This window comes from Andrographis paniculata, unplaced genomic scaffold (assembly GCF_009805555.1).
Source record: "Andrographis paniculata isolate CXL003 unplaced genomic scaffold, ASM980555v1 Contig69END, whole genome shotgun sequence".
Lineage (NCBI taxonomy): Eukaryota > Viridiplantae > Streptophyta > Magnoliopsida > Lamiales > Acanthaceae > Andrographis > Andrographis paniculata.
In genome coordinates this window covers 3072657-3096660 of record NW_026137605.1, presented here as the reverse complement: position 1 = coordinate 3096660, position 24004 = coordinate 3072657, and the positions used below count along the sequence as shown (strand labels likewise).

At 33.9% G+C, this 24004-nt stretch overlaps 1 protein-coding gene across 1 annotated transcript; it reads left to right on the top strand.

Annotated features, from left to right (window-relative positions):
* The first annotated feature begins 11946 nt into the window (after window positions 1–11946).
* On the top strand, window positions 11947–14764 carry LOC127263617 (uncharacterized). The gene is made up of 4 exons (XM_051292727.1): window positions 11947–12552; window positions 12659–12766; window positions 13169–13358; window positions 13746–14764. The coding sequence occupies exons 1-4, from the start codon at window positions 11947–11949 to the stop codon at window positions 14762–14764; spliced, it is 1923 nt and encodes a 640-aa protein (XP_051148684.1).
* The last annotated feature ends 9240 nt before the right edge of the window (window positions 14765–24004 follow it).

Here is a 24004-nt window from a genome sequence, read left to right as displayed (position 1 = left end):
AATTGACATCTTCAAACGGTTGGACAATTCTTTCATTCCCAATACATACAATCAATGCTTCTAAGCATCCCTGGAAAATCGCGTGCCTCTGCATATATAGTAATCGTTGTATATCGTTTGCATTTGGACTTCTGAGATATTCGTCACCAAATACAACTTCGACAAATTTAATCAAACACATCCTTGTAGTGCTTGCTCTAATACGCACGTAATCATCTACGTGGTCAACCGATACTTTATACGCCAGCATGCATATAACAGCTGTACATTTTGCAATGGTGATAATCCAAGTCGACCAAGTGCATCAGGGCATCGTTGAAAGAATTTAAACTCCGTTTTCAGGTGATCAACAATGCACTGAAACAAATGTCTCTGCATTCGAAACCGATGACTGAGAATCGGTATACACCGGATTCTCAAAAAATAATCGCAAAATAAATGATTATGGCCATCCTCGCGATTTATTTCTATGTAAGCTCTTCTTTTAATTTGATGTGAACTTTCTTCCTCTTGGTTGGCAATTTTTTTCAAAATTATTGCACGGTGTTGACGATATTGTATCCACCATTGGTAAGTAGCTTCAAATTCTTCATCAAAATTGGAACTCGAACTAAAGAAGGATGTAAGTGACATTTTGTTTTTTTTGAAAGGAGGTTGAAATATATAATAGTGTATTGCAAGACAATGTGGTAAAAGATTGTAAAAACTTCATGCTTATATATACTTACAATATTTAAATAAAATTAATTTGAAAATATATTTTGTAAGATATAGTGAGGAGTGACAATACAATTTTTTAAGAATCAATTCATTTTAGTACAATAAAGTGATATGCCAATGTTCTCTATTGATTGCAAGGATTGACAACACAATGTATTAAAGGATTGTGAAACTACATGCTTATATATACTTATAATATTTAAATAAAATTAATTTGAAAATATATTTTGTATGATATAATGAGAAGTGACAATAAAATATTTTAAGAGTCACAAAACTCCCAACATCCAAACCATCAAGAAAATTACCAAATTCCACAATTTTTTTTTTGTTTTTTTTTTTTACTCTTATCCACAACCACCATTTTCATTTGGTCCTAACTTTTCTCCTACTCCAAACTTTCGACCAATTGGTGGCATACTGTATCCTATGAACCAATCTCCAAATGTTTCGGTTACTTGGGGAAGTGGTTCAAATCAAAGAAATGAGGGCATAAATATCCCTGAATTTAGCACAAAAGTTCCTATTCACAATCTTGATGAACAAGATGATGATGATGTGCAAGTTATTAGTTCTACTAGAGATACAAGAAAATCGTGGAGCCCCGAAGAAGATATTCTCCTCATCAGTGAACGGCGTAACACCAGCAAAGATACCATTCTAGGTACTGATCAAAAAGCTTCTGCTTTCTCGAAACATGTGGTGGACTACTATATGGAACATAAACAAGATCATTGGGTTTCAAGAGACGTATCTCAACGTAAGTCTCACTGGCATAACATTAATAAAGCAATATCAAAATTTGTTGGTTGCTATGAGCAAGCTAACCGACAAAAAATTAGTGGGCAATCTCAAGATAATGTGTTAAATATTGCACACAATATTTATTACGATGATGGTCGAATATCATTTGTATTTGAACATGCATGACGTGTGTTAAAAAAAGGAACCAAAATGACAAGGGAGTTTCAATGTTTCTGATGAAGGATCACAAGATGCTGAAGGTAGTTCAAAGAGGTCAAAGATTAATGAAGTTGGAGGATGTTCATCAAATTCTAATCCAACAACACCCTGTTGTGGTTGTAATGACAATCCTCGTATTGTTCATCCTCTTGGTATGAAACGAGTAAAAAGAAGGGGAAACGAGTATTAAAAAAAGAATCAAATTCTAACAATTACGATGAGTATTTTGCAGGTATGGAAGTTAAAGATACACAAGGTATGTTATATTTAGAACGTCTTGTGGATTTAAAAGAAAAAAGAATCAAGTCGAAACAAGAACAACAAAAACAAATCATCTACCTTGAAGAACAAAAGATGAAACAATAATTGGAGCAACAAAGAAAAAAAAAAAAATCAATTGAAAAAATATAAAATATTGAACAATTTACTTGCAAAGAATCAATTAAGTACAAATGAAAAAGCATTTAAAGAAAAATTGTTGAAAGAATTATTATAAAATAATTAGAAGCATTCTTTTTATTTATTTAAGAAATTTAAATTTATATATTGTAGTTTATGTTTTTTTAATGTAGCCAATCTAGAATGTTTTTCTATTATATAGTATTTCTGCTTATTTTATTATTAATGAAGTCTTTTAATTTTAAATTTTTTTTTTGTTTCTAATTAATGTGTATTTTTTACATAAATTATTTAATAAAAAATATATAATAGATAAAATAAAATAAAATCATTATAATTATTATTAAAAATATAACTATTTTTTAAAAAAATTATATTATATCATATTATTTAATATTTTATTTTATAATTAAATAGAAAAATATAATTATAACACAAATATATAATTTAAATATAATTTATAATATTATTATAAATATATATGTATTTTTATTTAATAAAAAATTTAATATAATATATTATTTATATATTATAATATTTTTATTTAATAAAATAATATTTATATATTATAATTATTATTAAAAAAATATAATTATTTTATAATATAGTAATATTTAAAATTTTATATGCTATATAAAAATAATAATTTAAATATAATTTAGAATTATATTATAAATATATATGTATTTTCTCTCTCATTCATTTGAGTGAGAGAGAAACAGTAAAATTGTTTTTTTTTTTTTTTTATATTATTGCAGAAGAATCATTTTTATATATTTTTTTTTCTAAATTTTTTTTGAGATGGTTTAGCCACATCGGATGGTCACTGCATTGTACATGCTCTTATGATTGATTTCACCAATGTATTATCCACCGCAACTAAGAGTTTGTTTGGTTGACACCTCATTTTATTTTTGCACTGTTCAATACTATTTTCGCATAAAATTCCCCCAAGGTCAAATGAGATTTATTATGCACACAATCGCCAACGTCTGCAAACCCTACAGTGCGTTATCTCTTCAGCCCCCGTATGCACCTTTACAGTGTTGTAATTTCCTATTTCCCATATCCTATTTCCCATGGATGGCTTCTCTCCTTGGTTACAAAACCCACTGTTTCCCATGGATTCTCTACCAAATCGCGAAGGAAAAGATGATGAAGAGCAGGACGGTGAAGGGCGGACCGGCGATCGATCTGGAGCCCAGCGCTGCGGGTAAGCCTCTCTTTTTCTTTTTCTGCTTTCTTAAACGTCTTCATCTGCATCCCTCTGCCTTTATACTTCTGCATCATGTTCTTCCCAGTAAGCCTCTCTTTTTCTTTTTCTGTTTTCTTAAACGTCTTCATATGCTTCCCTCTGCCTTTATACTTCTCCGTCATGTTTTTCCCCAATTTTTTCGACATTGTTGTCTCTTACCGTAGACGTTTGGTGTTTAGATGTGTGAATTTTGTTACTGCTAGTGATCTCAAATAAGAAGTCTTTTGGATATTTTTATATTATGCTTATTTGTTATTATTTTCATATAACATGTTTGAAGATGTTTCAAGATGTATTATAGGAGTGATATATTTTTCAATTGTTGCTGAGGAATCATTGAAAATCATGATAGAGTTTAATAAAATTGGAATGGATTTTTTAAAAACTCACTATAAATCGTTGCTTACCTCTTAAATTTCATTTTTTTTTATTAATTTGATGATGTTTTGTTCTCAGACTGTGTATCTTTTTTTTTTCTCCTTACTAAGATGTTTTAGAAAAGTTCACAATTACTATTTCAAGCACTTGAATTTCATAACGAATCTTGTATGAATGTAGGTAAATTCACAATAGCCCTATTGCTCTGGATATTGGGAACGTAAAGGACGCACAAAGTTCGACAGGTAGTTCCTACCCTAAACCATCCAAGAAGCGCCAACGTAAGGTAATGTCTTCACATGAACACTCTTGACTGATATTGGATACAAACTCTAATGCGATTAGAAATAGTATATTTCCATTAAAGTATAAGACACTATATATTCTCGGTGTGGGTACATTGCATACCAATCTTGAAAGGTAATCTATTGTAATACATTGTTGCTTGCGTATTGAGTTTGTTGGCCTAATGCTAAAAGCACTTCATCGAGTCATATCATAATTATTAGATTTCTCACCGTGGAGAACTAACCAAGTGTAGGGCCAACAATGCACGATGGGTAGAGGAGTTTGAGGTCATACTAGTGTCGATCTTCTACTCTCACTTTCAGGTTGGGCACCTAGTTGGCAAGGATTTCACAAAGGCTGCTTGGGGGAAAATTGCCCAAGAGTTTACCCAGGAAACGCGACAACCTTATCAACTATATCAACTGCAGGGTAAGTACGTCCGTCTGCGAGAAGCCTACCGTCTCCTAATTGAGCTCCGAAACAAGCAAACTGGGTTAGGTTGGGATGCTGAATGAGGGGTTGTTACTGGTGATCCGATGCTTATGGAGGAATGGAAAGGGTAAGATCTCAACTACATAATAATTTCAATGAGATCATTTACTTTAAGGTTTATTATTATTTTTATTGACTATGTTGTGTTCCATCTTCTTTGTAGCAACATCCGAAACATGCCAATTTGTCAATGCGTGGCTTCCCTTTCTACAATCAATGTGATGAAATGTGGCGAGGGTATATTGCTACTGGGAGTGGTTGTAGCTCATTGGGTGCGTTCGCAAGAAGGCAAGTTCGCCAGACCACGTTTGTTCGTACGATTACCGAAAATTTGGACAATGCATCGGGAGGTGGTGATGAAGAGGGGATGAGTGTTGATGGGGCGACCATTGGAACATCTCCACCGGGGAGTGTCCCGAGGGTGAATTTGCATCCACATCGCCTACGTCGAGGAGGACGGGGTACAAACAAAGAGATGATGTCTGTGGTTTGAGAGACTTTGTGGGAGGATTTTGAGATGTTTTGCAATGGACGTAGTAAACGTGAGGAAGCTCAGGATGACATTCTCCGCCGCTGCATTGCCGTATTGAACTCTATTCCGGGTCTCTCTTTGCGCAATATATATATTGCAGATAGAAGCCTAGTCCTACCCGATATGCGTGAATGCTTTTATCCCTTAGTTGTGAGATGCAAAAAGAGTGGGTCCGACAACTAGACGTACCGTAGCCTTGGACATATCACGAATGCCTACCAATTTCCTAGTATTGCTAAGATGCTAGTTCAATAGTTTATGTTTTTTATTTTTCTCTAGTGTGCGGGTCTGTTGGCGAGTTTGTTTGTATGGTTGAACTCGTGTTTGCACAGCCACTATTACGTTTTTTCACTTATTGTTGTCAAATAAAGATGAATCTCACGTGATTCTGTCTCGGCCTTAGCTTTCTTTTACCTATCCTTTGATTGATTGTATTGATTGATATGACAGAGATATTATTGTGTTATTGTGACTGAAATAAGATATGATCTTGTCGTATTTAGAATTGTACTACCGTATCTTTTACTTGTTGTCAAACTAGAATGTCCCACATTCGTGCACATCTCATGGATTTGCCCACGATTGAGGAACTTCTTGCACAACACCAAGAGCAACGGGAGAAGGACGAAGAAGATGATGCAACACTTTTTACAATCGGAGCGACTGTAGCTGTAACACCCCCAGTTGGCTCATACTGGAAATGCTACCGCCACACTGTATCATGAGGTCGTCGCCTCCTACTTCGGGCCAAACTCCAAACGTGATCCCGTTAGGGCGCGCGAAAAGGAGTAGAGTTTCCGGGTTTCCCTTGGGTGATTCCAGGTTGCACGGATTCTCCTACATTACACGGGATAGGACTAGTCAGTGGAGGTCATATCTTCTCTATCACAGACTATGAGGCGTCTTGTGGTTATTGGCGATAACGTTCGACTATCCATGTATTAATTGTGGGAGTCGTATGGTGGTATATGGAAGTGACCAGATGACCGTTATATTATTATGGGTTTATCAGGTCATTCCTTGAGCCGAGGATTTTCCGGCTATTTACTGATGATGGTCTAGCGAGCTTGTTATTACGGGGCCGAGGTTATTCCGGCTGCTCACTTAGACAGATGTAGTGAGCCTATTATTATGGAGCAAGGTTATTCCGGCTGCTCACTTCAGCGGATGAATATATATATGTGTGTGTGTGGATGTGCATTGTTGTCGAGTTTGATATCTTTGTTGCATCATTTCACTATTGGCATGACATGACACATATTTTATGATTAACGGGAATTAGACTTTATTTTAAAAAAGGTATGAAATGACATATTTCACGTTAGTTCTTAAAATGGATTTAATTCTAGACTGCTTTTAAGAAAATATTGGTTTCAGGTATGCATGACACATCCGAGACAGGGGATGTCTCGGGATATAGAAAGACGGGCTGAGTGAGGGAACTTACATCTATTGTATTATATGTAAATTTTTAACCGGAAAAACCTCTGTTTAGAAGCGTATTTGTAAATATTCATAGATGAGATTTTGTTATATAATAATGCACTTTTATGGTTAATTTTAGCCTTAACACTGTATTGTGGGGCCCGAAGTAGGAGGTGACGACCTCATGATACAGTGTGGCGGTAGAATTTCCAGTATGAGCCAACTGGGGGTGTTACAGTAGCATCAGCTTTAACTTCAATCATTAGACCCATGCCATGCTACAACTCGTTGCTATCAGGGCAGTACTTTGTTTACGAGCTGCTCAATGGTCATCCCGTGAAAATAAAAAATCTCCTCCGTGTAAGTAAGTCTACTTTAACCAATCTCACTGAAATGGTAGCACCCCATTTGTTTTACGAAAGCCCGGATCAACGGCTTACCCCATACGAGTCAGTTGCAATATTTTTGTATACGGTCGGCCATCGATGCAGATGCGTGTCACTGCAGAGTGCTTCCAACATTCAACAGAAATAGTGTTTCACCATGTGGATATGATTGGACGTGCCCTAACCCAAATCGGGGTACAATTTATTCGTCCAGGCAATGTCACTCATACGCATCTGAAGATTACATCATCAATGAAATTTTACACCTACTTCAAGGTTTTTTCTTGCTCCTATACGCTTCTCAGACACTTGTTAATTGTTATGTCCTAAATTACTAATCGCTTCATAATGCAGGATTGTGTCGGTGCGATTGACGACACCCTTATTGATGCATGCGTTCCTGCCTCGGACCAACCCCGCTTTCGAGGGCGAAAAGGTGACCCAATGCAAAATTTTATGGCGGTTGTTGACTTTGATCTTTGTTTTGTATATTTGCTTGCTGGGTTCGAGGGGAGCGTGCATGACGCGAGGGTTCTCGCCTATGCTATCGATGTGTTACAAGAATTTTCATTTCCTCTACCAGGTTGTGAATTTGTAGTCATCAATTTAGGATATGAAATTTTGATCAGTGTACTCACATTGCAGTTCTCATATTTTAGGAAAGTACTACCTTGCTGATGAGGGTACCATAATGCACCTCAATTCTTTACCCCTTACCGACAACATAGGTATCACTTGCAAAGCTACCAGGGGGCCGGCGGTAGTCCAACAGGACCGCTTAATTATCGTCATGCATAATTAAGGAATGTTTTCGAGCGAGCCTTTGATTGCCTAAAACTCCGATTTGCAATCTTGCGTGGACCTATGCCTAATTACGATTTTCCGAGGCAAGTTCAACTAGTTTTTTCATGTGCAACCATTCACAATATCATATTGCGCAACAATGAAGATATAGATGAGTTTTACGTGCCTGAGGAGGATTTTGTTATGGAAGGTAATTCTGACTCTTCGAATATTCATAATCTTCCCACTCCTCATCCGAATGGAGAGGACATTGAAGCTCACTCGGAATTTAGAGATACGATGGCACACAATATGTGGAAGAGACGTCATGTGGATTGATGTCGGGATGTACTGTTTGGAGTGCATATATGTATTTTTGGTTGCTTGATGTTTTTAGTTTCGGCCTGTGTACCATATGTTGTAGTATTTGACTCTTAAATTTATTTTGTATGAACAATATTAGCATCTTACGTTTTGTGCTTGATCTAATTTGATCTTATGTACAATAGGTACTATCTTATTGTAAAATTATTTTATAAATGTAAAAAATAATCTACATAAATATTTTGTAAATTGATAATTGCATTTGTAGAAATAAACAATATTCTATTCTGTAAATAATATTATATTTATAAAAATGCAACCAAAAATTTTGGATACATCCTGTTGAAAAGATAAAATTCATTTCGTTTGAATATAATTTTTTTTACATTAACAATATTTAAATATATGTATGTGTATTATACATAAAATATAAAAATTTATCTGTGGAGAATAATAAATATAATTATAATAATTAAATTTATTTATTATTTTTTATTCAAAATATCACATCAATCAATACATTTTACTTTAACTATCTGATTATCAATAATTGCATCATTATTATAAAAACCTTACAACCAAACACCAACTCAAACATCTCATTCAAAAAAATTTCAAATCCAACCCAACAACTCAACCCAACAACTCAACCCAACTCAAATTTCAACTTCCAACCAAACGCACCCTAAATTATTTTCTTTTCATTCTAATTGGTTTTAATCTTAAAAAAGTAAATATATCAATGGGAAAAGTTCGATTTTATTTAATTTGAGAAGTCTGGCTCCATTTAGATACAAGTTTTAAAAGTTTTGAAATTTTAATTTTTTTAATAATTCTTCTTCCCCTTAAATAACCGATTTATTATTATTGTTATTGTTATTATTATTATTATGTATAAAAGAGATCGACGTGTGAGGTTTATCCCATCAAATCTTTTTTTTTATTTTTTCTGATTTTTTAAATAAAATAAATATGTATTAAATATTATTAAATATATCATAATTAATAAAATTATAATTAATACATTTTAAAAGATAACAAAATAATTCATTTAATTTTATAATTTTTATTATTATCTATATACAAAAAACATCAATAAAGCCGCGTAACTATTTTCTTTTTGCTCTTTTTTTTATTATTTTTCTAATAAATTAAATTTAAATTAAATACTCACATCTAATCAAATTATAATGAACATACTTAATAATATTATAACTAATACAATTAATAAATATTTTGACAATTAAAAGAAGTGATAATATTATTAAAACTATTGTCTAATACTATATAACAATTATTTATTTATTTTAGTTTAAAAATATTTTAATTTATTTTACAAATGTATATTCTATTATACATATATATTTATATAAAAACTATATAATTATTATTAAGTAATTGTTAATGTAGAGATTATATATTAACTAAATAATTTTTAGAGAATTTTGATATTTTTATTTTAATATTTTTAAATAAAAATAATTATTAATAATATATTTTACATAAAATATAACTAAAATTTTAATTTTAAAATATTATTTGAATAAATTTTTAATTATTACAATTAAATAAAAAATATAATAATTATTATAATATTAATTGCTATAATTAATATATTACTATTAACATTATATAATTATTGTTGAAACTATGGCATAGGTAATTTTTGTCTTTCTTTTTTTTTAATCAAAATTATTAGTATTCAATTTGTATTACTTTCAGTACAAATATACTATTGTTTAAATATTTTTGAAAGTTAGCATTATTCATAAATAGTAACTAAAAAAATATATGACATCAAATATTTAATTTTTTATTAGTCTCAAAATTTTTTATTTGCGTGCATTTCTTTCGATGGGATTTGAAATTTTTTTATTAGGTTTGTATATTAAAATAATGTATGATAAAATATTTAGTGAGAGATAAAATATTTCTTTTTTTAAAAAACGCAAAATCTAAATAATAAAAATTTGAAGTTTGAAATGTAAATAAACACATGTATATGTATAATACTTCATGTGACAAGGTCGTCAAAAGCGACGATGAACCTATACTACCACCAGGTCCGGTTACTGGAAATTGTGCCAAAAAGTTTCAAACTAATATTATGACATTAATTCTATACTTGGAAGATGAGAATATGCATAAAGTTGAAGCATGGAGGTTAATGGGAAGAGCGTTGTCAACATTGGAGTGCATCCACCCTTGAAGACCACAATTTATAACACCCATGGGAATTTCTACTCACGTCATTACCCATGTGGGATAAGAGGTGTTTTATTTTATTTAATAAAGTGGGTCCCGTCAATCTAATTAATTGGACATATCTTATTTACTTATTAGTGGGATATAAATAATATATATTTTTGTCCCACATTGGTTGTAGAGTCTTTTGTCAAGCTAGCTTCCCCTATAAATAAGGTACTTGACTTCACTTGTTGGACACCTTGAAAATTATATCAATTAAAGTTTTTCTCTTTATTCCATTATATTGGAATTAATGTGTGAGCGAGGGTTACCCTTCCATACGCGTATCATTCTCAAATCGGGTCATTGGGTTGATTCCTTGGGTTCGTGGCTTTCGAAACCGACCGGAGTTTCTAGCCAAATCGATCGAGTCTCCATTGGTTTAGAGGTGTTGGGTCTAGGCAATGCTTGGGTTCACATCCAATCGATTGACAAATCGGACACCGGTAATATCTTTTTTTTTTACTTAGTTTTTTATTTGAATTTAGTTTTTAAGTTTCGGTTAGTATAGTTTAGTTACTTAGGCTGCGTCATCAATTTGGTATCAGAGCCCGTTTTTATCGGAATTCTTATTCCGGTAGTATTAGTAGTCTTTATTTCATATTATTAAATTATGTTAAGATCTTTTAAATTTTTGTAGTAGCATTATCATTGTTGGGCAAAAAAATAAAAAATATTGTAGAAAAAAATTATTAAAAAAAAAACAGAAAGAAAAGTCCTTTTTGAAATATATTGTGATTTTGAATATTGTATCCACTTGTTTATTTATGGATATCGGTTTTCTTGCGGTTGTGCTTTCATTGTTGGTTTGTTGCTATTGTTGAGTTTGGCTTCTTGGGGTACACTCGTCAATTTGTATTGGTTATATTCCGTGAAGTTTAGTTGGCTATAACTCGAGGGGCTTACCAAGGACCGTGAAATTTGAGCGCGTGTGTAAGACGGAGATGTACATTACGTGGGTATACACGAGAGGGTGAGGAAATCATTTATCTAACCATCTATATATATATATATTCCCACTATATTTTTCTATGACAGGTGAGAGAAGTGACGAGGAACATGATATGGCATCCGCATCAAGCTTTGACCCCAAAATGTTCGTGAAAGATATGATGGTGGAAGTACAAAGGGTACTTCGACATGAGGTTGAGGGACTCTATGCCCGAATGAATAAGTTGGAAACATCGAGGGTAGAAGGGAATGCAGCCCTTCCACGTCCATACAATGACATTCCACCTTTAGGACGACGACCTCCCAGGAACGCTCCAAGGCATGAACTAGTTCGTGATCTTCTCGAAGATGATCGTGACATGACTGAGTATGATGGAGAAGTAGAGAGCAATGTTCCCCTTCGAGCACGACGAGGGGCACATAGGAGAGATGACAATGATCCAACTCGCTCTATGAAATTCCAAATCCCAGCTTTCTACGGGAAATATGATTCAGAAGCATATCTTGATTGGGAGCAGAAGATTGAGCTGATCTTTGATTTTCAAGATTTGGATGGTCCACAAAAAGTCCGAGCTGTGGTCTCCGAGTTCAAAGATTATGCCATTCATTGGTGGGACAATATTTGCCTCAATCAAACGCGAGGTGGAGCACCGATGATTCAAATATGGGAGGAGTTGACACGTGTCATGCGAGCTAAATTTGTGACGAGTTCGTATACGCAAGAATTGCATGTTCGACTACAATCGATGAAGCAAGGAAATAGGACAGTCGATGAGTTCTAGAAGGATTTGGAGGTGACTTTAATGCTGGCTGATGTTCGAGAGAGTCAACAAGCCACGGTAGCAAGAATCTTGACTGGGCTGAATCGAGACATTGCTGACAAAGTGGGATTGTCTCGTTTTGATGATATTGATAAATTGGTGGAACGTGCTATTACAATTGAGAAACAATTGAAGCGTAAGGGCAAACAGAAAACATTTGGTACGAAGCCCTTCACAGCAAATTATACCAAGAAGGATGACAAAACCCAAGTGGCCCAAGGGTTCGGTAAAAGAAAAGGTGTTATCAAGGATGACACGCCATGGAACAAACATGTTGGAGCTGATCCAGAGAAGCCGAGGAATCGAGATATTATTTGTTTCAAGTGTCAAGGTCTAGGCCACATTGCAAGTCAATGCCCAAACAAAAAAACGATGATATTCAATAAGTTTGGGGAATACAAAACGGAATCTGAAAATGAGGAGGGGGTTGATCAAAGAGCAAATGAGGAAAATAACACAGATGATGAGTCTGATTCTGGTGTTGGTTTGAGTTTGGTTACCTTACGAGCTTTAAGCACTATGTCAAGGACCTTTGATGAGGAACAACGAGAAAATCTCTTTCAAACTTGTTGCATAATTGGAGGCAAAGTGTGTAGCTTCATTATTGATGGGAGTTGCACAAATATTGTAAGTAAACTTGCTGTTCGAAAATTGAATTTGCTAACAACACCCCCCCAAACCATTCAAATTGCAGTGGGTTAGCAATTGCGGAGAGTTGAACAAGCAGGTGACGGTTCCTATCAAGATCAAAAATTATGAGGATGAAGTCGTCTGTGATGTGCTACCGATGCAAGCTTGTCACGTATTACTTGGAAGGCCATGACAGTTTGATAGAAAGGCTCATCATGATGGATATTTGAATAGATATTCATTTGAGTTTGGGAGTAGAAAAATATGTTTGAAGCCGTTGTCTCCAATGTATGTCCATGAGGACCAACTCTACATGCATCGTCAATTTTTGGAAGAAGCCAAAGAAAAGAGAGAAAGAAAAAAGAGTGAAAAAAATAAGAGTAAAAAAAGTGAGCATGGGAGTGAGAAAAATGAGAGCGAAAAAAATAAAAGTGACAAAAGAGAGCAAGTGAGTGAACAACGTAAGAGTGAGTTTGAAAGAAAAATACTTGTGAGCTTGAGAGAGGCAAAAAATTTGAAAGTTCATGAGGGAAGTTCTTATTTACTTTTGATTAAACATGTTTATTTGTCTAAGCAAGAGCTAATGAAACTCCCTTCCAATGTTGCTTCTCTTTTGCTGGAATATCAAGATGTGTTTCCTGATGAAGTAACCGGAGGATTACCACCTATTCGGGACATTGAGCACCAGGTGGATCTCATTCCGGGTGCATCAATTCCAAATCGTCCAGCTTACAAGGCAAGTCCAGAGGAAGTCAAGGAAATACGTAAGTAAGTGGATGAGTGGCTTGACAAAGGCTGGATTCGCAAAAGCCTAAGCCCTTGTGTTGTACCGGCTCTTCTTGTCCCAAAGAAGGATGGTGGATGGAGGGTGTGCATCGATTGTCGAGCCGTAAATGCCATCACGGTAAAGTATCGACACCCCATCCCTCGTTTAGATGATATGCTAGATGAATTGCATGGGTCAAAATACTTCTCTAAAATTAATTTGAAAAGTGGATATCAACAGATTAGAATGAGGGAAGGTGACGAATGGAAAACTGCATTTAAAACTACATTCGGCCTATATGAGTGGTTAGTCATGCCTTCTGGCCTTACGAATGCTCCAAGTACGTTTATGCGGTTAATAAATCATGTATTACGTACTTTCATAGGGAAGTTTGTTGTGGTTTACTTTGATGATATTCTCATTTATAGTAAATCAATGGAAGAACATGTAGAGCATATTCGTAGTGTTTTGGAAGTGTTAAGAGCTGAAAAGCTTTATGCTAACCCGAAGAAGTGCGACTTTTGTGTCGAAAAATGTATTTTTCTTGGTTTTGTTGTAGGTGCTGAAGGGATAAGTGTGGATGAAGCTAAAACACAAGCTATTCGGGATTGGCCAACACCTAAAACGATCAAGGAAGTTCGTAGTTTCCTTGGACTAGCAAGCTTTTACCGTCGCTTTGTGCGAGATTTTAGCTCCATTGCAGCACCACTGACTGAGCTTATAAAGAAAGATAAACACTTTGATTGGGGAGTTTCTGAAAAAGCATCTTTCGGTTTGCTTAAGAGAAAACTTACTAATGCTCCTATTTTAGCTATACCGGATTTTACTAAGCCATTTGAATTGGAATGTGATGCCTCAGGAATTGGAATTGGAGCTGTTTTGATGCAAGGAAAGAAGCCGATTGTGTACTTCAGTGAGACGCTGAGTGGGGCTGCCCTCAACTATTCGACGTATGACCGAGAATTGTACTCGTTGGTTGGTGCACTTCAAACATGGCAGCACTATTTGCGATCACAAGAATTTAATGTTCACACTGACCATGAATCATTAAAGCATTTAAAGAGTCAACAAAAGCTTAGGAAGTGGCATGCAAGATGGGTAGCATTCGTGGACACATTCCCTTACTCGATTCAGTACAAGAAAGGAAAGGAAAATGTTGTAGCTGATGCGCTATCAAGAAGGTACGGGTTGCTAACCTTGTTAGAATCTAAGCTTATGGGATTTGCATTCATAAAAGATATTTATGTGAATGATGTTGATTTTTCTGATATCTTTGGAAAATTTGCTACGCATGGCTTTGGTGATTATTATTTGCATGATGGGTATTTGTTTCGTGTGAATCGTTTGTGTGTACCTAGGTGTTCACTTCGTGATGTGTTAATGGTTGAGCCACATGATGATTAATGGGTCACTTTGGGCGTGATAAGACATTTGGTGCATTGCATGAACACTATTGTTGGCCTAAAATGAAGCATGATGTGGAGTCTTATGTGAATAAATGTGTTGTTTGTAAGATTGCAAAGTCACATGCACAACCACACGGTCTATACACACCCTTACCTATTCCAGAAGCACCATGGACTGATATTTCAATGGATTTTGTTATAGGATTGCCTAGGTCTAAGAGAGGAAATGATTCGATTTTTGTCGTGGTTGATAGATTTTAAAAATGGCACACTTCATTGCATGTAAGAAAACCAATGATGCATCTCATGTTGCAGATCTATTCTTTCATAATGTTTTAAAATTGCATGGTGTCCCTAAGAAAATTGTGTCGGACAGGGATACAAAGTTTCTTAGTTATTTTTGGAAGACACTTTGGGCTAAATTGGGAACTAAGTTGCTATTTTCTACATCTCATCATCCCCAAACGGATGGTCAAACTGAAACAGTGAATAGAACCTTAGGGAACCTACTTCGTATCTTGATAAAAAAGAATTGCAAAAGTTGGGAAGAATGTTTGCCTCACGCTGAATTTGCATATAATCGTACGTTTCATTCATCGACACACATGTTTTTCCTTTTGAGGTTGTTTATGGCTTTAATCCTCTAACACCTTTGGATATGTTACCATTGCCTAGAAATGAGTATTTTAATAGTGATGGCAGGAAATGGGCTGAATTTGTGAAGGAGATGCATTCAAAGGTTCGGGATAACATTGCAAAATCAAACGCTCGGTATGCTAAAAGTGCTAACAAAGATCGAAAGCATGTAGTGTTCTATTCAGGCGATTGGGTGTGGTTGCACTTGAGAAAAAGTAGATTTCCCGAGAAACGGAAGTCTAAGCTGAGCCCAAGAGGAGACGGGCCATTCCAAGTTGTGGAACGCATCAATGACAATGCCTATCGTATTGAGCTATCGGGTGAGTACCAAGTTCATAGCACATTCAACGTTGCTGACTTAAGTCCTTTTGATGTAGGAGATGAACAGGCTATGAAAATGGGGGACTCAATTTTTCAAGAAGGGGGGGATGACGAGGTCGTCAAAAGCGACGATGAACCTACACTACCACCACGTCCGATTACTCGAAACCGTGCCAAGAAGTTTCAAAGTAATATTATGGCATTAATTCTACATTTGGAAGAGGAAAACATGCATAAAGTTGAAGCATGGAGACCAATGGGAAGAGCGTTGTCAACATTGGAGTGCATCCACCCTTGAAGATCACAATTTATAACACCCATGAGAGTTTCTAGTCACATCATTACCCATGTGGGATAAGAGGTGTTTTATTTTATTTAATAAAGTGGGTCCCGTCAATCTAATTAATTGGACATCTCTTATTTACTTATTAGTGAGATATAAATAATATATTTTTTTTCCTACATTGGTTGTAGAGTTTTTTGCCAAGCTAGCCTCCCCTATAACTAAGGCACTTGGCTTCACTTGTTGGACACCTTGAAAATTATACACACAAGGGTTACCTTTGCATACGCGTATCATTCTCAAATCGGGTTCTTGGGTTGATTTCTTGGGTTCGTGGCTTCCGAAACTGACCGGAGTTTCTAGCTAAATTGTTCAAGTCTCCATTAGTTTAGAGGTGTTGGTCTAGGCAACGCTTGGGTTCACATCCGATCGATTGACGAATCGGACACCGGTAACATCTTCTTTTTTTACTTAGTTTTTTATTTGAATTTAATTTTTAATTTTCGATTAGTATATTTTAATTACTTGAGCTGCGTCATCATGTGTGCTGTCATGTGTGCTGTATGTATCTATCCTTTCATTTTTATACTTAGGTTTTTGAATAATAATATTTTATATGTATATAATACAATATATGGTATATGAAAAATTGTACTCATATTTACTTTTTATATGGTTATAGTGAATAATATTATTTTATTAAACATAATCTTATTTTTACTATAATAGATTAAAATTCCGTATTAATTAAAGTCCACTATACTAATATGCTAATATATGATTATTAATCTTACTTAGATGGGTAGGATTAATTTATCAAGTAATAACAATACTAAAGTTTATGTTACTCTATATTTAATCAAACAAAGTAAACATCATATTAATTAATCTTATTATTATTATATAATCTAATTGAAACAATCCAGCAATTATAATATTATTCTTCAAAGTAAACATACTCAAATAGTATTGATGTTAAAAAGCCTATTTTATCTTTTATTAATAGAAAATTTAGTATTAATTTTATCATATAATTAAAGGTATTTTAGAAAAATTAATAATTTTATACAATAATACACTAAAATAAACGTTGCATTATTTTATCATGTGAGTATATAATCCATTGAAATAATACTATATATTATAATCCAATTCCACAAAATAAACACACATCTAGAATATTAATAGTGCTCCATCTATTCTACTTATTTGTCCACTATTTCTATTTTCGTATGTTTCACATTATTTGCTTTCTTTTTAGAAAAAAAAAATGATTATATATTTTAATTACATTTAAAATTTTATAATTAATAGTATTTTTTTAAATTTTAATTAAATTAATGAGTTATTTTAATCTTAATTTATAATTATTTATATTATATCATAATTATTTTACCAATATATTTCTTAACTAATTATTAATTATACTTTATTTAAACTTCTATAAACTGGATGTATATGGTGGGATGAAGAGAGTATTTTATGTGTAAATTGATGATATTGTTGTAATAATATGTAAAATATAAGAAATTTTTTAATTTTAGGTAGAGACCTTAATTACTAAAAAATAAATAAATTGATTTAAGACAAATTAAAATAATAAAATTAATTAATTAATTACGATAGAGATAATACTGTACAATTTGAAAAGTTGTTAATAATTTGTACGAAGATATAATGGAAAATATAAGTAAAGAAAGGGTCCCAGAAATAGTTAGGATAGACTAATCAGTATAATTATTTAAAAAAAATTTACATTATTAATTATTATATAATCAATCAATAAATATAAATTTAATTTATATTAGTGTATTACTTGCTCATATTTCAAAGAGTCTGTGTTGTTAATTATTAATTATTACTTGCCCATACCACTAGCAGGTGTTTAGATCTTTACCAGAATATTAATTTGGATGGGAGGGCTTGATGATTTTCCAAATAAGCACACGCACGTCTTTTGTTGTTTGTTTATAATTACAATGTATTTTATATGAGAGTATCACTGCAAAAAAATTATTTTTTTCTAGCGAGAGTATCACTGCAAAAAAATTATTTTTTTCTAGCGAGAGTATCACTGCAAAAAAATTATTTTTTTCTAGCGAAAGTAAATCCGTTATACTAATTCCGTCACAAAAAGTGGTTTTTGTTATACTTTTTGTCGGAACAAAAAAAGTTTGTGTTGGTCAATTTTTTTTTTTTTATTTGTTTCGATAGTTTATCCATAACAACTATAAATATGACGAGATGTGATTATATATATTTGTTACATATTTTAAATCGTAACAAAAAATTAATATTATAATTATAAATAATAATAATAATAATATCTATATAAAATTAATCAATAAATAATAAATAAATTATTAAATAATAGATTTTGAAAAGCGATTTAACACTTTCCAAATGATGGACAAATAAAAGTTAAAAAATATTTAACACTATGAAGAAATATTCAGTACCCTGTGTCTGACAAAATTCACATTGTTTCCATTTTCATTTTTTCCAAATCCGTAATCGCCTTATAAGTTTGGGTAGCTATTTCCTATCTCCTAATAGTCTTGTAATCATTTATGCAAATCTTGGCTTTAAACAAATCAATAATAGTCAGTGTATATATAAAGGGATTTTGAAGACAAGGAATATGAGGTCATCTCCTCTATCTATACCTACTGGTACGCACTTTTCTTGCTTTTATTATTATTACATAGATAGTTTGTGTGCTTCAGATTTAATGAAATATAACTTATTGGCGATTGCTAGATTTACCTTTTTATACATAGGTCCTCCCTCTTTTAAGGACAACCTATGACTTATTCCAATGCCTGAGTCATACAACTTGGATAGAGGGTTGCTTCATATAATAACAACTGCATGATCATCTTTTTTTACTTTGTAGATTGCTCTCTGAATGTAATTGTTTTATACAAGAGAAGAGCGGTAAAATACTTTCTTAGATAGTGAGGTATGCTTCTCTACTCATATCTTATTAGTAACACTTGGTTTTAGATTTGGCTTACATACCATTCTTGTTTATGCATTTCCAGTGGAAGACCTAAAACTTAGGATAATGCCATCGTTCATGTGGCATTAGGTTCAAAGAAGAAGATGATAACTATAGATGATGTTTTGAAAGGACTGGTTGAATGGTTATGTTCACAGGTTTGTTTCTGTACTGCTAAATGTATTAGTTCCCTTCTAGGAGATTAGAAATGACATCATATTTTTCTTATACTTTGTCAGCAATGTTTTTGATAGTTGCAAACACTCTCATGTAGCTCGGGCCTTGTGTTCTTTTGATGTCCCGTGGTTTGGTAAAATATGTTGCGGAAGGGATCACGTTGTTCGCCCCATTCCAAGTTTGTTATCGCTATTTAATTTGTGATGGCTCAGAATTAAAAAGAGTTTGAGCAATATTTAAGGCGTACTTCTAGTATATATAAATGTGGGGACTGCCATAGTTATGACGTGGGAAGTAAAATTTTTTGTTACCATTTGTTCTTGTGGGTGATTTTAGCTTGTTTTATTAGGATTGTTGTGTTTTTGTGTCCGTAATATTTTTTTCATTGAGAATTTATCCGTTCAGTAGGCTGTGTTTGGATTTTAAACGTAATTCAGTGTATTTTCAATGTCGGGGATATGCAGTGGTTTTTGTTATATATTGTTTCCTAGGCACTCTTGTTGGTGGACCTTGGGTGTTGTTGATATTGAATATGTTCGTGAATGCATCTTCATTTAAATTGTGCATATTCTTTATATGTGTCATGATTTCGAAATTATTATTCTTAAGAGCTGAGACTTCAGTGAGTCTTGGATTATTACTAGATATTTTATTCCTAGAAAAACTTAGAATGGATTACTGCAGGTGACCAGTGCAATGAACTATTCCGGTTTTGTTAGATAGTTAATTACATGCACATTTAGTAGATGATATGAACATACATTTGATAGTTTTTTATTGTCTAGCTTGTAGTTGTATATACTTTCATATGATTTGACCTGTAGTTAAGTAAATGAAAAATCTTCTCCTTTTCCGGCATTTTTAAAACATATTCGACTATTTTCATTATGTATTAAATATTGTCGATGATTTCTCTTATTATTAGTTTTTTTCTTTTGTAAACTACTCGTTGAAATCATAGATTATGTTCATGATAGAAAGTTCTATTTATATATAGATGATATGCTAGCAAATGTTAAGGTCTATGTAACTGCTACCACGGTTCCAGAGACTGTACTTATTCTGCCAACAATTGCTGGAGCATGTACCCTCCGTGAGGTAGTCAATGTCGAACCTATCGAGTGGAGGTACAAAGATGTATATAATTTATCTTTGAAGTTTTATTTGATGTAGTAATTTATGTTTTTGCAATTAAATACTCATATAACTTACTCATTCATTGCAGTTGGTTCCCCACACTTGAGTTCTTTCGCCATATTTTTTTCGCTGTATGATCATCCCCCTTCCACGTTTATATGTTGAACTTGAATTGATGCCTTACATGTTTTAATATAATGAATTGAACACTATTGTGTAGAAACTATGATGTTTCTACGGCTTATTAAATGATCATTTTGCGCATAAGTATGTAATTTTGACTTGCTTGTCCTTTATGTAGTCTTGTCTTGTGTAGAAAAAAAGGTTATTATAACGGACATGTGATCCATTTTTTGTAGGAATTGTGGAAAAAAGCTTATATGTTAATTGTCACGAAATTGATGTTGTTACCAAAATCGTTAAATATTGTCTCTTCAAGTCGTTTCAAAATGTTTTAATAACGGACATGTGAGATGTTACAAAAACTGTTACTAAAATTTATTGTGCATGTTAGAAAACATTCTCAACACATTATTTGTTACGACTTTGCCTTGTTACAAATAGATTTTTAATTTTTGTCATGAACAGATACTTGTAACAAAAACCGATAAAAAAATATGTTTTAGATGTTAGAAAACTTTTGTACCGCATCGTTTGTTACGGAGATGAGTTGTTAAAAAAAGAATTTTTCTTTTTGTCGTGTACAAAAAATCGTAACAAAAAGTCATCCCACAAACGTTGACCACTATTGTATGTGCTGTGTGAGATTATATCATATGTGAGGTCATGTAGTGTATTTGTATTATATTAATGTATACTATGTCTGTGCTAATACTGTGTGATGTTCGTTAATCCACTGTGTGATATTCGTTAACACACTGTGTGCTATTCAACACAGTGTTGAATTTTATATTCAACACTATAGGCACTGTGAATTTGGATTGTTCCAAGGACACCACTATTTATTTAACATGAAATTATTAGATATAACTCCCATGTCAAATTGAATATATACAATTTATAAATTTCATTTTCATGTACATATATAATTCAATAATTGAATTATAAAATACACTTTCTTTTATATTATTAAAAAGAAAATCACATAACCTTATCAAGAAATTACTCATATTGGTGGAGCAAAACTTGTGGTGAACCTTGATTGGCTGTAAATGAGTATAAATTATGTGTCTCCAAATTGTATCAATTAAGCCATCATGGAGGATTCACCTGAAAACCCCACCGCCACCGCTACAGAATCCCACCACGATGCTCCTCCCGACATCGAAAAGCTGCCACCGCCGGAGGTGGAGCACATCAAGGACAGCGATAGTGAAACTGACTACGATGACTACAATCGAATTTATAGAGTTACCCCTTACATGCGCTGCAATAACCGACAGGTGTACAACCCGGCGGTGCTTTCGTTGGGCCCCTATCACCACGAAAAACGCCATCTCCGGCCGATGGAGAAACAAAAAAAGAAGCTACTTAAAAATTTCGTCGACGTCAGCATGAGGTGGGACAAAAACAAATACCGGAAGTTCTTCCACGACAAGATCTTATCGAACATAGTAAATATCAAAAAAATTACGAGGGGGTTCCCTTCAGCAACGAGGAATTGGCAGAGATCATCCTACACGACGCCTGTTTCCTCATTGACTTGATGCATAACTTCACAATTGGCGCCGCCGTCTTTTTGTTTGCCTCTGATTACGGCATGGCTGCCAGTGTCCTAATACAGCAGGATTTGTTCATGCTCGAGGATCAGGTCCCCTTTTGGCTCTGTTTGAATACTTGCAGAAAATAGACATTGTATATTGACCGAAAAAGAGAGTTTCAAAGTGCATATATAGGCATATATATGTGAGCCCCAAATGACAATATATAAAAAATATGCTAACACCCCCCCCTCAAACTCAAAGTGGTAGTGTAGAAACCAACTTGAGTTTGCTCAACAATGTGGAGAACCGGCCTGGGAAAAGGTACTTGGTGAAGATATCCGCAGTCTGATCATCGGAAGAGATAGAAGATAGATGAACAGTGCCTGCACGAACATGCTGACAAATAAAGTGATAACCAATCTCAATATGCTTGGTGCGCTCGTGAAAGACATCATTATGGGAGATCTGAATTGCGCTTGTGCTGTCACAATGGAGGGAGATGCAGATCTCCAATTCAGATCTCAAAGTGATAACCAATCTCAAAGTGTCGATGAAGGTAGGTCTGTAGATCGGATATTCCAGAAGTGTCATCGCCGGTATAACCATGTCATTCACATACAACAATAGAATGATGATCCCGATAGGAGAATGATGAATAAACAGAGCAAAGTCATAGGGAGATGCAGAAAAGCCATACTGAAGAAGCACAACACTAAACTTGGTGAACCAAGCTCGGGGCGCCTACTTCAGTCCATAAAGGGCACGACGCAGCTGACATACCTTCCCTGAAAAATCTGAGCTAGGTGGAGGGGTCATGTAGACTTTCTCAGAAAAATCTCCATGAAGAAACACATTCTTCACATCCAACTGTAATAATTGTCAATGTCGAACAACGACAACAACAAGGAGACAACGGACAGATGTCGAATAAGCAACTGGAGCAAATATCTCCTCACAATCAATACTATACTCTTGGGAAAAAACCCTGGCTACAAGGCGAGCCTTGTAGCACTCAATAGAACCATCAGAGTGAGTTGGAAAAATAGCATAAAATTCCTCTGTGGTTTGGTGAATTTTCTGAAAATCCCCCGTGGTCCGAAAGTTCTATAAAACCTACTTGTGGTTTCTAAATGATGCACATTCGCCCCCTCTTTTTAAATTGCATTAACGGTGTTAAATTTTTATACACACTGACCGTTATGCCCTTGTGTAAATTACACTTCTTCGCTACACTATCTTCTTCATCTCTCTCTTCCCTTATTTTCCCATATTCTTCTTCCCTCTCTTCCGCCTCTTCTTCTTCTTTCTCCATCTACCTAATTCTTCCATTCCTTCCCCATCCCTCTCTCTTTGTATATATATTTTTTCTCTCAAGTGTGTAAAATGCACTTTGCAACTCACTCCTTATTCCAGTTACAATGTGCAATCTAAATTAGGAAAAAAATATCATAAATTCTCAATTTAAAACAAATACTGTAAATAATAACAAAAGTAGCAGTAGCAGCAAGTTGCATATCCAACATATAGACACACACACATATATATAACCATTCTGAAGATCCTCAATTCAAACACACAAAAAAATAAAATTTAGGAAGGAAGAATCAATTTAATGCTAAAACTCGATTTAGAATAAAAAAAGAATTGAATTGAAACAATAAATTTCAGTTAATATTAAATCAAATAAATTTCTTCAAAATATAAGTAATAAAAATCACCAAAAGAATAACTCACCCTATATTTCCAATTCCGTTTAGGCGGGGTCTTGCCAGCCCGATTTTGAGAAATCGTTCCTGATCCGACTCGTAATCTGACCCATAACAACACAGAAATGCAACAGATCTGGATTGGCAGCTTGAACGGGTTGAGTTTTGGTCCTGAGCGAAAAAAAGAATATGTTAGTGCCGGTCGGATTCAGCGCGGGCGTTGGAGAGAAGAGGCTAATGCGGCGGCTGGAATAGAGAGGAGCAAAGCAACCTGACTTATCATCAGAAGATGAAAAAATCCAGTGAGATTGGA